Below are 18,913 nucleotides of genomic sequence, written 5' to 3'. Positions count from 1 at the left end.
CCTATCGGGTACAAAGCGTTATTTAAAAAAAGGGGGTCATTGGGTATAAATTTAAAAAAAGGGGGTCATTGGGTATAATATTTTGAGAAAGGGGGTCATTGCGTATAAGATTTCAAAAAAAGGGTCATCGGGTAGAAATTTTGAAAAAATTGAGCAAAATTTTGGAAACTTTCGGCATAATTTTGAAAAAGTTGAACAAAATTTGGAAGTTTCGGCATTATTTGTTGGCATTTTGATGATGCTATTCTAGAAAATCCAGAAAAAAGGGGGGTCCGAGCCGCAACCAAAAAAAGGGGGCCGTAGCCGCAACTAAAAAAAAGGGGGGTCATCGGGTATGACTTTTAAAAAGGGGTCATCGGGTATAGTCGACTTCAAAAGAGGGGCCAATTGACAGGCACATACCGTCACTTCCAAAGTTGAGCCCCCCCCCGGGTGTCGTGCATGGTGTTCTGTTGCAGAAGTCGAATCGATATTCATGTTGTACATTTCAAGAGGTTATTATATTAGTCCTGGTACAATTATGACTTTTTCCCCCTAGTAATGAAAATTTGATTAATACGAAGAAATGTTTTAAAACTAGCTATTTGAGCATTGTCACCTTAATGATAAGTTAAAAGGTCGAATGCAATGATCTGTAAACTGCGCCTGCGCTACCAGGGACGTTTCGATATCAGCAACCATTCTGGAATTTTATCATGTAAATAGTCTGGACTAGCTGGTAAAAGAAAACGGTCGTGTCTTTTCCGGGTTCGGACTCACGCAAAGCACATCATTATTGGAAGTGTTTCTCAGCAACTGTGACCCCGCCCATCTGAGACAGTTGTTTGTAAACAACTCATTAAAAGTTGTCTTTTTCTTTAACTTGACCACTTAAGTGTTGTAAAAGCTTCAATCATGTCTGGTCTGCGTAAAGCCAAGAAATATGACTGGAAAGATTCAAATCTTGCATTGTTTGGCTCCGATACGGAGAAGAAAGTGAAGAAGGAATCAGCTGAGAGCGAACCAGCCTGGAAAGGCGCTGGTTCGGAAGTTGGCGTGCAGATATGGAGAATTGTGAAGTTTAAAGTGACACATTGGCCTAAGGAAGACTACGGTAATTTCTTCAACGGGGATTCCTACATCATTCTCAACACATATGTAAGTAATCAACACACAGTATAGGCCTATTTGTATATTTTAGCATTCATGGCTCGATGAGTATACGGTGTACGATGCATGCGTGACGGTATTTTGCTCTTCACTTCCGGGTTTCCAGTTCTAAATGTCAAAAGCTAAAAGAAACTGACATAAAACATGTTATGATTGTAAAAAAAAACCCGGACTGATTTGCAAGCGAAGAGTGCCGAGTAAAATTGAAAGCTAACCCCGCCCAGATTGATTCTTCGTCCAATAATAACAAAGATGTTTCCCCTCCTGTTTTGTGTCCTGTAGGATAATAATGATTTGTAAAATCGGCATTCTAGCAAAAAAGATAGATTTTAATAGAAAACTATAGATTAATTTTTCAAAAGTACATTTAAATGTACCTACATTGTAGTGTCATTGACTTATTTTGCTTCTAAACCAATTGTTGGAAAAAAATGAAAATATCTTTATTTAGCATTGACATGAAATAATATTGCAAGCGGTAAAATTGCTCCAAAAATGCAACTTTTGTATGTTTTGTTTATTCTTAATCTTATCCATAGAATCGGTATGAACTTTAATTATTCTGAGTTCCACGGCTATCACCAATATTATAAAACATAAATATGCATGCTTTGACACGGCGTGCTGAAAAAAATCAAAATAACTATCGACATAATAATTATTAATGCATGAATGTTTAACATAATTATTCATAAACCAATCATTTTAGCATAGTTATATATGACCAAATATGGTTAAAAGTCAATGGCAATAGCAGTCATTCAACACAAGAAATAGACCTCAATGTTTCGACACGTTACCAGCTGATACGAGCTGTCTTCATCAGGGCTCCGGAGATGAGATAGTGGTGAATGATTATTGTCACAGTCTTGTCTTGTTTATATATCATATAAGTATTGCAGATTTCCTGACATCGGAATCAGGCTAATTAGTTATGTTATGTAATAAATAATTTCTTAATCTGAAATATTCAGATTGCATGCATAATTGGATGATATGTTTTGTTGCACATGAATGAATGTTGCAATATATTAATTATCACCGTGTGAAAGAGTTCACGAATCAAAGGAGTGCATTCCAAAAAGGGTGAAAATCACTTCAAAAGAGTAAAGTTTTCACTCCAAATTCTTAAAGGTATAATACCACTCTTTTTTGGAGTGATCCTTTATATGGCTCCTTGGAGAATGAAAATTTCATTGTTTTTTGGAGTGAAATTCACTGATCATGCTGATAGATTGAAAAATTTCACTCTTTTTTGAGTGCACAGGCACTCTCTTTTGGTTCACTCTTCAATAGTCAATATCTATTTTTGTCTCTTCAATAACAAAGAAAATAATTCATTGACATGATAAATAATAAAATACAAAAGGTAAAACATGTAAAAGAAATCATTATGTTACTTATTATTCAATACTCATTTGACATTTATATATATACAAAATAACTCATTGATATGATAAAACAATAGGATACAGAAGCTGAAAATTTTAGCCTACACTTTTAAAGAGAAATTAATAATTATATTAATTATTATTCAATTTTCATAAATAGTTGATCTCATCAATAACATAAATAATATAATGCATTATACACATGAGACGTGGACCACTAAAAAACCAGAGCGTGATTCATGAATGTGATGACCATGTAAAACCAGGCCAATGCTTTACGTCTATAGTTTAACATGAAGCATAAATGTCTGCAATTGGAAAGACATAAAAAAGCAATCATCATGCGTTATGCGTTACTGCCAAAGCATAAACCTGTTTTATGTAAATAAATTGAATGAAAACGGTAATCGTATTTATGTAAATGTGCATTAAAATAGATTTGAAAAGGCTTATATTTATTGTGTAATACTTCCTTTTCGATATCGCTCGCTTACTAAAACATAAAATACAAGCACAAAAGTTATTTATTAACCAGATAATTGTTCAAAGCAAACAGCATGAGTGACTACAGTATGACCCGACTCCTCAAATTTACTCATGACGTCATTCCAAAATGTTATTTTAGATGTGATGGAGTGGTTTATCTATAGATATATGGAGGTCAAGAAATAATTGTAACAATTTATGTGCAATTTTTGTGAAAATATTTTGCTTAAAAGGGCCATCCAACTTGACGAGATCGACGGTACCATATTGAAATTTCAAATGGGCCGGGATGTGGGGTGTGAGAGGGTAACTTGCTGGCGTGGGTGTGAGAGGTTGTTGTCAGATGGGGGAGGGGGAGGCTATTGTGCAGGTGTGGATATGTGTATAATTAATTGCGTATATGTGTGCATGTCTTGCATAGTAATATGCCTATGGGGCCTATCCTATGTCCAAAAGGTGCATGTATATCATAGGCCTAACTTGTAATGCCATTAGGCATATTTTACAATTATTGTTAGATAGTTTTTTAAGACAAAAATGTGAAGTTTATATACATTGAATCGTGATCACGAATATATTAAGCTTTCACCTTCACACAGGTGGAAAAATATCCGCAGGTTTCAGTTAGCTATTGGACATGAATTCGAACTATGCGCTCACATGCTATTTCTGGTAACCGAATCTGTGTTCTGACCAGCATCTTGCAGGGAAATATCAAGGAAAAACAAACTAAAACCCCTGGTGCTACACACAATGGAAAAGGAATCATGCACGTTTTCGTACTTTAAAGAACTTGCTCTGGAACTTGCCTATATGGAAGAGGAAATGGTCACTTTTATTATATTTGAAAACAGCACGGTGTTTTTTAAATATGAGTTCCTGGTTCATTCGGTTACTATGGATACGGGGTGACAGAAAAATGAGGTTAATTAAAGGTAAAAATACTGAAGCTAACATCGAGTCCCGGTACAAATTTTTTTCCAAATAATAAGCACCCAATTTGTTGTGTATCAAACAGATGTTTCAATTTTTTTTTGTCATTTGTTTAAAAATGTCATCACTGATCTCTAAGAATGTGTATGAAAATCATACTGTGAATATTAGGCCTGCTATCCAAAGTTCAGTGTTAACAACGTTTAACCATGCACATTATCATAATGATGTCGGTCCGAAGTTGACTCATATTTTAAAATATATTAGGTAAGGTGACATAGGCCTAGACCTACATGGATACCTGAAAAACATGATTGTTCGATGTAAGCACGGCCGTCAACTCAAATGGGGGCACACAAGTTTGCTTTAAAGTGAACTTTGGCGCGCTACGCGACGGAGGGGGTCTGAGAGAGGGGTGGCAGATTTGTTTTTTCTCAAAAAGAAGCCTTACATGCCCTAGGTGTCTAAAGCCATTTAGTGGGCCTACACTATTATTGGAGCTCGACTTTTATTCAAATCAAAATTGCTCTGCTGTAGGCCTATGTGGTACAAACGCAACATATTTGGCTGATTCGATTAAGTCAGGTTTCTAAAAAAATCATTTATGATATATCGTACATTATGACTTTAAAGATAAATATAAATTTCTAACATGTTTACAATGTAGCACAGTACCTGGAAGTTAAACTGTACCATGTGCGCAAAGGTCAATTGCTGCATGGGATAGGCCCAGGGATAGGCCTACTTGTGGAAGTATGTAAAGGTTAAGGTTCATGCACGTACATCTTTTATTACTAATTGCTTTTAAATTACTTAATTCTAATTTAATTTTGGAAATGCTAAATTTCATCCGAAATATTATTTGTGAATCGTATAAATCTCGTCTCGTTAAAATTAAAATTAAGTTGACAACATAGGCCTAGGAATGTTCATAGTAGGGGCCTACACTTCAATAAAGCTGATTGAAGTAAATTGATGTGATTTCATATTTGTCTTTATTTAACATGGTTATAGCATGTGGACGTGGCTGGAAAATATCAAAGAGGTTTTGTAAAAGATGCAAATCCCCAAAATGTCTTTTAATTAGGCTTCTACGAAATGGGTTAAAGTTTTAAAAAGGGTGAAGAACGTTTACGTTCCTGTCGCGTTGGTTACGTAAAAATGCTGTAATTTGTTAAGTTAGCAAAAAACAAAACAAAACAAAACAAAATATCTCCTCCCTCCTCACTTTTCCAAAAAGTTGGGGACGCGAAACGAATTTTTAATTTTATGTGGCCCAATATAGCCTACTAAAATAAAGTCATATGTCTTCTTTTATGCATATTAATCATTGTTATGTCAATATTTTTTTTAAATAACAATGGGTATGGGCGTTTGTTTTCACCTACAAACGTGGACTTTGGAGTCGTAGATAAAAAATACACATAGCATAGCGAACTGTGGACGTCCACGCTGTCGTAAGAGAGCGGCAGAGGGTGCTATACAGCATAATTTTGCATGTTGGTCCACCAGGTCCACGGTTAATAGCGGTGAAATGTCACAGAAGTCCACGTTTATGATATGTCCTCTGTGTGTGTGGGTCCACGGTTTCACTGTTAACATGGTTAACAACCACACACACAATACGGGTCCACGGTTGTCGGTAAAAACGTGGGGGTGTGTTGGGTGTGTGTGCGTTCGTAAATGCCGTCAAACGAGGACCTACATATGGATACACACCGTAGAACGAGGACACACCTCCAAACGAGGACGTCCTCGGTTTGAAACTATGACCAGGATGACGTACATGATGCAAATATGCATAATAGATAGGTCCCCCATAGGCGGTATAGGATGGGTCTCGGTTGGATAGTAAGTTGTATGGTGTGTTTGTGTGAGGTCCACGGTGTGTCGATTAAAAACGGGTGTGTAAGTCCTCGGTTAGATCCTCCTAAAGTCGAGGTCCTCGTTTGAAGGTATTTACAAACAGGTATGTGGGGGTGTGTTTGTGGGGGGGGGGGTGAAATGGCGTGGTGGCGGGTGCATGTACTATAGTATGCACACCCCTGTGCGTGAGTGCATTTATAGTTGACCATGGTAAAGAAGATCAAACGGTTAATTCGATGCTTCCTATTTTATCTTACAGAAAAATCCTGACAGTGATGAACTTCTTTATGATGTGCATTTCTGGATTGGGCAGTATTCAAGCCAGGTAAGTGGCACAAGATGTAGCACTTCTTCTCCTCCCTTCATCATGATCTAGTCCTTCGAGAAGAACCACTGCTATGGGGGCACTTCGGCTTTTTTAGCCACAAATGGATTTGACGGAGATTTGAGGTTGTTTAACACATTCATTTATCATGTTTTAATAGCATACTCATTTTTTTTATTATGGGCTTTTCTTTAGTTATTCTTGGCGTGTCGGTTTAAGGGCTCTGGTATGAACGTTTCGACAATATTTTTTGTGGGACATTAGAGCACATCAGATAAATCGAATTGAATTCTGAATACGAGGAATTTTGATTTTTTTTAAATTCGCGATATATGCTAATACAAATTTTATGACAAATTATTAAAATTTGATATTTTTAAAACCAACTTGTTAAAACAGTCCTCGAAGTAAACTTCCTAAGTCTAATGATATGTACGTAAAGTGTATGTGTAGCTGGGATGAAAAGCCAACGATCAATTGAAAAATTTGACCTTTCAAATTGAAGATATACAATTTCCCCCAAAAGAGGCTCCATTTTTAAAGTGTTTGGGGGATCTATATCTTCAATACGAAAGGTCAAAATGTTCAATTGATCGTCGGCTTTTCATCCCAGCTACATACACTTTAAGTACATATCATTAGATTTATAAAGTTTACTTCGAGGACTGTTAAATATGAAAAATATCAATTTTTAATAATTTGTCATAAAATGTGTATTTTATCGCGAATTTCAAAAATCAGAAGAACATTCTTCGTATTCAGAATGCAATTCGATATGTCTGTGCTCTCATGTCCCACAAAAAATATTGTCCAAACGCTCATACCCCACCCCTTAAATTTAAAGAAAAAATATCCAAAACGCCGCCACTGTAGCATTTGATACTGCATAGCAGTATTTCGATACAATGCAAGCAAACACAATTTTTAAACGTTTAAACGGGTTATGAACACGTTTTGGTTTTATTCAAAACGTTTTAATGACATTTTTTAAGCGATGTCAAAACGTTATTATAAAATATTTTTGCAAACATTTTTTGAAAATATTTTGTCATTTTCAACTCTTAAATAACATTATGTTACAATGGGCTATTCCAGAAAATAGATGCACACCCCCTATAGAGGAGTTCGGATATCCGGACTTTTTGTCCAGTTGTGACTATTGGAAATCCAGACTTTTAAAGTGTCCAAAGGCGAAATAATCCAGCAGAAAAATAGTTCAAAATCAGAAATCCTCAATTTAAGAGCTCATTTTGGTCATTTCCGTGATTTTTCCTTCATTTAATTGAATTTTCAGGCTTTTTCAAGTGACATTTGTAATTGGAATTCCAGTCTTTTTCAGAAAGCAGACCTGGAAATCCAGACATTTCTGTGATTGAAAAGTTACTCCTCTATAGGGGGTGTGCACTTATTTTCTGGAATAGCCCAATGTTTTGCATCAAGTTTTCAAAAAAAAATTGTAAACAATACATCTGCAGGATGAATACGGCACAGCCGCGTACAAGACGGTGGAACTCGATACCTTTTTGGATTGATAAACCAATTCAGCATCGTGAAGTCATGGACCACGAGTCGGATTTATTCAAATCATACTTCAAAACAATAACGTAAGTCTCTATCGTTGTGATTTCGCGTAGTGGCGAATAGCATATTACTATAACCCGTCCCTACACTGTATATCCAAGTGTTTAGGGTTTTTGTAACACTTTTTCATTTACACAGTAAAGGTATAGGACACCTAAACACCACAGTAAACATACAAAGACAAAGAGTAAACACAGCTAGAGTATTTAGATTCTAAACATTCAACTTGTTTACTTTCAAAATCGTTTAGAAAGTAAACACTCTAAGTGTTTACAAAAAGCATTTACTTTGTGAACAATTATGAAAGTATACACGTTAGAATCTAAATACTCTCACGTGTTTACTCTTTGTCTTTATGTGTTTACTTTGGTGTTTATGTGTCCTATACCTCCTATGTGTTTACTTTGGTGTTTATGTGTCCTTTACCTCCTATGTGTTTACTTTGGTGTTTATGTGTCCTTTAATAAATTATATAACCCATGTTCATATGAATTTAATATCACTAACATTTTGTTCACATGATTTGTTCCTATTATAATAGCAAATGAAAAAGAATATTGCATGCTCTATTTGCTGCGTGGCTATCGAACTTCAAAAACCATTTGATATGATTTTCGTCACTATGATGATGATGATCACGATGCTCAGTGCTACTATATAGCAAAGTGTTCGTCCCATCCCTGCATAATAGTCTTGTATACTTTTGCTGAAATTGTGAAGAGTAATTTTCATGGGTGTCAAATAGGTATCATGGGGTGTCTTGTGTCCCAGTCAAAGGTGACTGAAGTCACTGTATGGATCGTTTGGTGTCATCGCTCGTTTGGGTTGAGTTGAGTATAAAAATATAGCTAAAAATATTACATCATTTTGTTGATATTACATACCGGTATAGGGGTATAGGCTATCTGCATCGTGTGTATGAAATTCAAATTACTTCAAATTAAATGACAGGTTGTAGAGAGAAAAAAAATAGTTCATGGTTTATGTAAGAAATATAAGAGCAAATCGTGAGAATTGTTTAAATTTGAAAGAAAAAATCATCTTTGAAAATAATGTATTATCCTTTACCTACAAAATGACGCTTTGATAAAATTGAAGGTTGGAGGCTTAGGCTACATAATGCAAGTCCATAAGGGGCTGTGCAATAATTATGTGTATACATAGTGTTTTTTAGTGTCGTGGAACTTCAGTACTTAGTGCAAGGGTTCTGTTGATAGAATATTACTGTATAAAATAGCTTAAAATGACACTCGTCCGCTTTACAAATTAATGCTGTTTTCAAAGATGCTAGTAAATAAAACTAATCTTTTCATTGTTTTTGAGCAGCGTACTGACATATCCTCCCCCTAGCTCCCCCAACCCTATTCCGTTGACCTTATAGCCTATTTAATGTCATAATGAAATCACAATGATGATATAGACTTCAACCCTCTTGGTATATAGTGTCACATATTTCGCAATTCATTCCGGTTGTTTTTTAATCCACAAATTAGGGACCCTTCAGTCATGTTCAGAATTTTGTTATATTATAGTCCCTCTTTTTACAATCGGTGTTCCAAATTTCATTACCATGGAATCTTACAATAGGAGTTAAAATAGGAGCTAAAATAGGAGTTAAAATAGGAGTTAAAATAGGAGTTAAAATAGGAGTTAAAATAGGAGCTAAAATAGGAGTTAAAATAGGAGTTAAATAGGAGTTTAAATAGGAGTTAAAATAGGAGTTAAAATAGGAGTTAAAATAGGAGTTAAAATATGCTATAAAAACTATTGTTATGTAATAACATACATATAAACCGAACTCTTTTTACCATATTTAGCAAGATGGAGGGTGGTGCCGACACAGGTTTTCGTCGTGTGGAACCAACTCAGTACCAAACCCGACTGCTCCACTTCAAGGGATCCAGAAAGAAGGTGGAGATTCGCGAGGTAAGATTGTATGGCACGCCATAACAGACAAAACCCTCCGCTGCCAGTGAATTTGCGAAAATTCTAGGCGAGGATTTTGTTCAAAATTACCGTCACTTATTAGCATTATTCCGGGGGGGGCACTCCAACTTCCGAGGTGACGCGTATGCTAGGGCTGTTAAGACCCCTTTTTCAGCGTTGCTGTCACCCAAAGACTCCATATTTTTTTACGAACACATGTTCTGTCACCCGAATACCCCCTATTTGTTCATTTGATCTGTCACCCAAAGACCCTACAAGTTCAATTTTAACAGCAACTTTCATTTATCACTGATTTTGTCACTTATTTTGAAAAACAAAGAAAAATTTGAAGCCATTTAGAACTAGAAATTCGATTCGGCTCTCACTCAAAGATTCCATTAAAAAAAAAAAAGGTCATGTTCTCACCCAATGACCCTATATTTTTTACATTTTGCTCTCACCGAATGCCCCTTAGTGCGAAAGTGCCAGCGCTACACCTATATCCAAGTGCCCCCCCCCCCCCTCCACGGGGGGCATTATTGTGCCTATTTTTAAAAATCACAACTTTTCACCGCGCTCACCAGACGCTTTCGATTATACTAGTACTTGAAGCGTGTGCAGCACACCAGTAATAAAGAATACTAGGCGGTTACCCGTATTTGGCGGTTCTCGGCTGTCGCGATTACCTGGCTGATGGTGACTGTACTCACCAAGTTTTATGGCCATAGGACAGTTTTTACTAATTTGACCTCAGATGACCCCTTGTGACCTCGAAATTACCTTCCAAAATTTGGCTCTAAATGTTGACTGTACCCACCACGTTTCATGCCCATACGACAGATTTAAGTAATTTGACCTTGGATGACCCCAGATGACCCTAAATGACCGTCCAAAAATTTGACTCTAAAAGTTTACTGTACCCACCAAGTTTCATGCCCATACGATATTTTTTACTAATTTGACCTTGGATGACCCCAAAATGACCGTCCAAAAATTTGACTCTAAAAGTTGACTGTACCCACCATGTTTCATGCCCATATGACAGTTTTTACTAATTTGACCTCAGATGACCCCTGGATGACCTCGGGTAATCTTGGCCCACTAACCGAAACAAACTTGTTCTGTCTGAGGTCCAGATGCACCCACCCACCAAGTTTGAGGAACGTGCGACCCCTAGTCTCCGAGAAAACAGTTTTTACTAATTTGACCTCAGATGACCCCTGGGTGACCTTGACCCACTAACCAATACAAACTTGTTCCGTCTTAGGTCAAGATGCACCTACCCACCAAGTTGCATGCCCATATGACCGTTTTTACTAATTTGACCCCTAGATGACCTCTGGTGACCTTGACCCACTAACCAATACAAACTTGTTCTGTCCCGGGCCAAGACGCACCCACCCGTCAAGTTTGAGGAACGTGTCCCCCAGTCTCCGAGAAAAACAGTTTTTACTAATTTGACCCCTAGATGACCTTGGGTGACCTTGACCCACTAACCAATACAAACTTGTTCTGTATGGGGTCAAGCTGCACCCACCCACCAAGTTTGAGGAACGTGCGACCCCTAGTCTCCGAGAAAATAGGCGGACAGACAGAGTCACAGACAGAGTCACAGACAGACAGAGGCACAGACAGACAGAGGCACAGACTACCAGTTTTATTATATAGATTGTTGGCCAATTGGGGTGAGAATATTTTCATTATGATTTTTCTGACATTTGACCCGTCTTATTAATTTAACAACAGGTGGAATGCAATAAGCACAACTTGGATGACTCTGATGTCTTCATCTTGGATGCAGGTCTTCAAATTTACCAGTACAACGGCTCCACATGCAATAAGGATGAAAAGATGTCGGTAAGCCTCGAAATATTTCCTATACACCTATCCGACTTCGCCATTACTGCGGTGTCCCCGATGTAAAAATGCGGTGTCCCGAGGTCGGGGGTTCCATCCATTATTTATTGTGTGCTATACAGAATTGTACCGGGAATTGTACACAACAGTGATATTCAATACACAATCATGAGTATTGAATTACGAATTAAATCTCCCGCTCTGGTACATCTGTGTTGCCGTCAATAGAGGGCCAAATACAGTAAACGCTTCTCGGATTGGTGTATACGGTCAGTTCGGAAAGTAAAGAAATATTTAAAGAAAACTATTCTAACAACTTAAGGGAAGGGGTATGAACGTTTGGGCAGTATTTATTGTGGGACATTATATTAGAGCACATCAGACATATCGAATTGCATTCTGAATACGAAGAATGTCCTTCTGATATCAAATAATTTTGATTTTTCGAAATTCGCAATGTAATACACATTTTATGGCAAATCATTAAAAATTGATATTTTTGATATTTAACAGTACTCGAAGTAAACTTTATAAATCTGATGATTTATATTTGAAGTGTATGTAGGTGGGATGAAAAGCCGACGATCAATTGAAAATTTTGACCTTTTGTATTGAAGATATGGATTTTTTTTCCAAAACACCAAAAAAAATTAGGCCTTTTTGGTAAAAAAAAATCCATATCTTCAATATGAAACGTTAAAAATGTCGGCTTTTCCTCCCAGCTACATACACTTTAAGAATATATCATTAAATTTATCAAATTTACTTCGAGGACGGTTATATATCAAAATGTGAAAATATCAACTTTTAATAATTTGTCATAAAATTTGTATTATACCGTGAATTTCAAAAATGAAAATTATTTGATATCAGAAAGACATTCTTCGTATTCAGAATGCAATTCGATATGTCTGATGTGCTCTCATGTCCCACAAAAATACTGTCGAAACGCTCAAAACGCTCATTCCAGATCCCTTAAAGCAATATTATAACATTATCATACAAAATAGATTAGCAATTCTTTGACATAAAATGTTAGTTTTTACTGTCAGATATACCCCCTTTTATTTTTGAGCCGAACAACTACGGCAAAGCAAAGTAAATTGGAATTTACTACCAGCGCGTATGTCGCCAATACGTACCACTCCTTCGGTCATGTTATGGTACGACCCTTTGTTGTGTAGATCACCGTCCTGCACGCCGTGTGTATTGTGTGTTATGAACATCGTGTATGCGTTCGACTAATAATTCCATCGTAATAATAAGACGCCGGTTCCGGCGCTTTATTCAAAATCTCGGATTTTGACAAAACTACAGCACCTAGAGTCTTGAATTTTGCAGGGTATATTGGTTTAATAAAGTACAATATAATCGTGTAAAAAAGTAAAAAAAAAAAAATCAGTGAGGGCGTCATCCTCAGCAAATGTTATAATATGGCTTTAAGTATAGCTTTCATCAAAAACGCTATATATGCTTGTAGACGAGGTTTTACGGTATGTTATCGATCGACAGTAGTGAATGTAAAACCATTATCTTAATTGATAAATTATTAGAACTATTGTTACATTTTGCACTGAAGATAGCAATGGTAAATGCTATCTAAAAAAGGCACTGTCATATGCTATCTACTGAAGATAGTAATTACCAGCAAACACAAAAACGTTTTAAAACGTTTTAAATGTCCCTAAAAATGCTGTCGAAACGCCCAAAACGCTCATTCCAGATCCCTTAAAAGTCCGTGTTGAAATCATTCTTCTGCCTGGGTGGACTTGAGACTCCTTGTTCAGAGGACGCGCCATTGGATTTCCAGGGGGTGGCATGGGAGTTAAAAAAAAAAAAAAAAAAAAACTTCACCCACTAGTGAGACGAAAAACAAAATCGCCTACTAGTAAAATTTAAAAAAAAATTCCCCACCCAACTCTTTATAAAGGTATCCATTAAGTTTGAAAGGAAAAAATTCGCGAAAAAAAAATTGTCGGTACTTTATTAAACTAAAATACCCTGCAAAAACCAATACTTTAGGTGCTGCAGTTTTTTCAAAATCCGAGATTTTGAACAAAGCGCAGGAACCGTCGTTAAAAAATATGAAACTGTCCATGAAAATATAGTCGAACGCTAACGCGATGTTCATAACACAGTACGTACATGGCGTGCGGGACGGCCATATACACATCAAAGGACCGTGCCGTAGCACGACCGACGGAGTGACACGCATTGCCGACATCTGCGATAATAGTAAATTCAAATTTTCGTTGTTTTACCTCAGCTGTTCGACTCAAAATTAAAAGGTCCATATCTGACAGTAAAAGCTATCATTTTATGGAAAAGAAGTACTGCTATAATTGAAATGTTACAACATGGCTTGTAAATCACTTTATCTTTCTTATACAGGCAGTCCAGTTTTTGCAGCAATTGAAGAGCGAGCGTTCTGGCAAAGCTAGCACAGAGGTGTTGGATGCCCCCATCTCATCCGGTCACTTCTTCATGAAGTCTTTAGCGGATGATGATCTGGACAAGGATAGCGAAGAAGAAGACAGTTCTCAACCATGCATGCATAAGTAAGTATGCATACTTATATTATTTTTCCGCGGGAGGATGTGAGAAATGGGGAATAAAATAGCCCCGTGTTCCCCCTTTTTCTTTCGCCGCCACTGGTAAGTAAACAAAATTCCAAAGGGCTCATATAACCCGTTGAAACCATCATTTGCGTAACTGTAATTTGCCTTCTTTCCTTTCCTATTTTACACAAAATATATTTTCCGAGGGGGCAGACTTACTCTTCAGCTACCCCTGGCGAGGCTGGCGTCACGCCCCTGCCCTGGATGGAAAGGGAGGTAGAAAACAATATGACCAAATGCATGTCTGCGTTATATGAAGAAACACCGTGCACGACTTGTGTCCATAGGACAATTATAGTTATAAATTATTTCAACAAGGTAGATTTAGTTTCAAAAAACCTGTTATGAAGATCATTTAGAAATTAAATGGATGGAGGGACCCTTTGCAAAAACAATTGATACCCTAACATTGAACGAACGACGAATCTTGAAATGTGGGTCTACAACTTCAGCGATTTGAAATCAGGGCCGGATTTACCATAGGGCCAGATGGGCCCGGGCCCAGGGCCCCCAAATTTGCCTTGTGCAGTGTGCATCTTCCATTTTAGCCGAAAAACACCATGTTTTGGGCCAAAATAGCCTACAAAAATTGCAAACATCCTAGTAGAATCTCAAAACTTGGCCACTTTAGTGCATAATGCCTTCTACACGATGCGTTTGGGGCCTCCAAATTTTGGCCTGGCCCAGGGCCCCAAAAAAGGTAAATCCGGCCCTGTTTGAAATTGTAGGTGAATGTTTGGATTGCCGAGACTTACGTATAATCATGGTGTCCCTTTTGGGGCACTATATATATTTATTCTTCCCATGTATTTTTATTTGATTGTAGAGTGAGTGATGCATCAGGGAAGATGGAGTTCACCACTGTTGCAGAAGGCAGCGTATCAAAGAGCAAGCTCGACTCAAATGTGAGTATTATGTCAAACTGAACCGGTATAGCATTCATTTCTACATACTTACAAAGTATCGTCGCTCGCAAGACATAGTGGCGTATCAGCCATTTTTGACAAAATGAGATAAGATCAGTTTCATAATCTATGTATAAAGTTCTACATTCTGACAAACTTTCAAGACATACATATCATTAATTAATTAAGTATTATCACTAATTAGGTTTGGCGTATCTCACTCAATGGAATTATTGTGTACAACATTCACCTTGTTTTGGGAGACATAGTGGCGTATCAGTGACATACGCCACTATGTCGTATATATGTGACATACACCACTATTTTGGTATATCTTGGCTGTGTGGCCAATATGAATATGAATTCAACTATTATTAGACATACTGGCGTATCATGTGTCGTATGTCAATTTTGAATGGAGAATAATTTTTCAAACAATTTGACATACGGTCGTATAAGTTTAATGACTAATTACAATTAATTGGTGAATGACAGCAATGTATTTTATACATTAAATGTAACTTAAATATTTATATTTTTATATCCATTCAAGAAAAGGGGACATTTTAATCGAGGCAATGTATGACAAACGGTTATAAGTTACAAAAACTTCAGATGCAATTATCTCAAAATGGCCATTTTCGTGATACGCCACTATGTCTTGCGAGCGACGGTATGATGTTTTGCATAACTTTTATTTTGCATAAAGAAACACCGCGTGATGTGTGTTGTAAGGGTGCATACTACCAAATTACTGTCCCTCATATGCAAAACTACATGCTTTTGGAAAGTATGTAATTTTGCATATGCAAAATATCATATTTTGCACAGGTATGTGGTTTTGCACGCAGCACCGGGCAATGCGTGTGCGTGTCATGCTCTGAAGTTTTCGTGTCATTTTCACAATTGACAATAAGACCCGCCAAGAGGATTCTTTTTGCAAGAAAGTTCGGAATAAGGAAAGTTTACTTGTGATCGTATTTACATGGTGTGCAGGAGAGTTATGTGCAATATTTTGTAAATTATGGATTAATTGTGATCAATCTGCAGATCTGGCCTATTCATGGCTGTTGATCTTTGGTGGAATATTAAGACAAAATATTCGGAACAGAAAATATCTAATAAATCCCTTGAAATAAAAATTATAACTGCATTAAGTATCTTTGCTTTGATAAAAATTATGACTGCATTAATTAACTTTGCTTTGATAAAAATTATGACTGCATTAATTAACTTTGCTTTGATAAAAATTATGACTGCATATGTGTTACTTCATTTTACATTATTTTATACAGGACGTGTTTGTGGTCGATACTGTCAAGGAGGTCTTTGTATGGGTTGGTAAGAGTGCAAGTGTAGATGAACGTCGCAATGCTATGTCATATGCCCATGTAAGTCTCCTCACACTCTATCTATATCAGAATTGTGTTGAATTTTAGCAGGATTTAAATTTACAAGACACATTTTGACTGGAACGGGGGGTGAGGGTGAATCTAGTCGTTATCTTGTAATTTTATAGGCAGTATGGTTGCCATCTTTAAAAAAAACCCACCCAGTGGGCACATCAGAAAATGGACGTTAATACAACGTCGTAACGTTGTTGACGTAAATTGGTTGGTTTAACGTGGGCAAAATTTCTTATTACAACGTTAAACCAACCAAAATGTGCCTACGGTCGTAAAATTGCTTTATAACAACGTTAAACCAACCAATTTATGTCAAAAAGCTTTCATATACAATCATCCTACATCCATTATACAACGTTCTGACGTTGTATTGACGTTAATTTTCTGATGCGCCCACTGGGCAAAACATCATACATTTTAGTGCCTCTATAATATTCAAATTAATTCATGCCTATATAGCTTATGATTGTGTCTACACCATCTACATCTATACCAGTAAAGTTCCCAAAATGCATGTAACTGACTCCAGTTTTGCATTCGAGCAACGTGCGAGGGTAATGCATTCCAGTCCATAATAATGGTCAATATAGTGTCGCGTCGAAACCCCGGTCGAAACCCAACTTGCGCATTTGGATTCTGGACATTAAAGTGTGACATTAATTGTCTTTATTAAAAATCCATTGCGACTCCAGACTTGCGACTTGCCCATGATGGTAAGAACGGAAATCTACAAGTACAGAGAAAAAAACTACAATGTTGCACCTTTCTGGGTGCGGATTTTTCCCTTTTGGGGTTTGAAACTTCAAATTTGATATAACATAATAGGATATATTTACGTTTTTGTTTTTCTATCTTTTCCCGTATTTTCTGTAGAAATACCTGATGTCGACTCCCCATCCGCTCGTCCCGGTCACCGTTGTCTCAGAAGGAAAGGAATCCACAGTTTTCAACGCGGCTTTCTAAACAATCAATGGAAAGAGTGACCAAATGAAAAAATGAACCTCAGAAAAGATTATTTTATAGAATTATTCAAAACATTTGTTTCTCCATTCCAGAGATTAACAAAAAAATATTTAGAATTTCTGATATTTCGGTTTTCTGATTTTTTTATATGACTAGTGGACTAGTGCAGTTGAAGCTTATATAGTTTGCTGTAAACCTAACGTTTATAAACACTATATCCAAACTTCAAAAGACCCACGTAAATGTTTTAAATAAACAGTAATGTTTTTCTTATATTTTAAGGTTAAAGAGGAAGCCCCACCAGAGCAGTATATGGGGTGAACCAAACCTGCCTGGTTATCAAATGAAATTCAGAGATAATCAAAGTTATCTCTGAATTTATCAGGTGCTACATGTAATTGATGCAATAACATTAAAACATCAATTAGCACCTGTCAATTTAAGAGATAACCTTGTCATTTATTAATTTGATAACCAGGCAGGTTTGGTTCACCCCATGCAGAAGAACTGCTCTGGTGCGGCTTCCTCTTTAAGCACAACAAGCGAATAGCATAGTCCGTAATCCGTATTAGAGCCGTATAGGTAGCCGAGTCGGTGTTTTATAAAACATAAATGTGATGAATGAGCCATGGCTATTATGTCTTTGGCACTCCGATGATGATGGCATAAAAGACGGGAGAAGAATCACAAAACAATATCAGAATATGGGAAAGAAGTCTGGGATGGGAAGAAAACGGAAAAGTCGCAAGATTTTGAACATCTTGTGTAAGACTGGGATATTATGATTCGAGGGATTTTTATCGCTCATCCGTGAGTAAGAACCTGTTACACACTCACCAAATTGTAGGATTGCAAATCACGAATTCTATTATATTGAGTCGTTTCGTTACCATGGTTACGGTTACCCAGGATAAAGTGCAATGGAGTTTTGAAGAGGAAAGTATATAGAATTTATCCTTAAAGTTTCTTAAACCATCAGATTCATATGGCCCGTATAATTTGTTTGTTTGTTGTGTTTCAACTGTCGATCTGTGTGGACGCACGCTTGGGTTCTGACGGGACCATGCAGGCTCAAACAAAATATTAGGAACTTGATGCGTAATGTTTAGCTTTAGGCCTAAAGGTGAAGGCATGAATGTGTTCAATGGCTAAATACGGTTTTTGGAGTATATCGATGTTATAAACGCGTTATTTTCTTGCATTGTATAATTCTTTATGACAATGCACGCACTTGTGACACCATATAATGGAATATTGACGATATTCGGTGCAATTTGAATAAACAAACAATTAAACGATAGTGAGGACTTGCCAACAACAGATTTGCATACTCAAATTTGGCATATTGTGTACACATAAGGATATTCAATATTAGTCTGTATAGTTTTGCATTTAGAAGTACGAAATAAAGGCTTTGGACGCCATATATCAAGTGCATTTGTTATTGTTTGTTTATTTGTTTATTTTAACGGCAGTGGCAGCACTATATCGAGGATTCAGAACCAAA

The 18,913-nt window shown here is 36.8% G+C and overlaps 1 protein-coding gene across 1 annotated transcript; it reads left to right on the top strand.

The window, feature by feature from the left end:
* Window positions 1-665: 665 nt before the first annotated feature.
* LOC140166014 (gelsolin-like protein 2) lies at window positions 666-18,839 on the top strand. Its single transcript, XM_072189383.1, is given in 10 exon segments — window positions 666-1,137; window positions 6,085-6,150; window positions 7,626-7,679; window positions 7,681-7,754; window positions 9,549-9,657; window positions 11,404-11,514; window positions 13,906-14,072; window positions 14,959-15,037; window positions 16,333-16,428; window positions 17,317-18,839. Coding segments are annotated over 10 exon segments (1,089 nt in total). The 5' UTR covers window positions 666-894; the 3' UTR covers window positions 17,407-18,839.
* Window positions 18,840-18,913: the final 74 nt, after the last annotated feature.

The sequence above is a fragment of the Amphiura filiformis genome, chromosome 12, assembly GCF_039555335.1.
Source record: "Amphiura filiformis chromosome 12, Afil_fr2py, whole genome shotgun sequence".
NCBI classification, from domain to species: domain Eukaryota; kingdom Metazoa; phylum Echinodermata; class Ophiuroidea; order Amphilepidida; family Amphiuridae; genus Amphiura; species Amphiura filiformis.
Note: the sequence above shows the minus strand (reverse complement) of the source record. Positions and strands in the feature narration are given on the sequence as shown.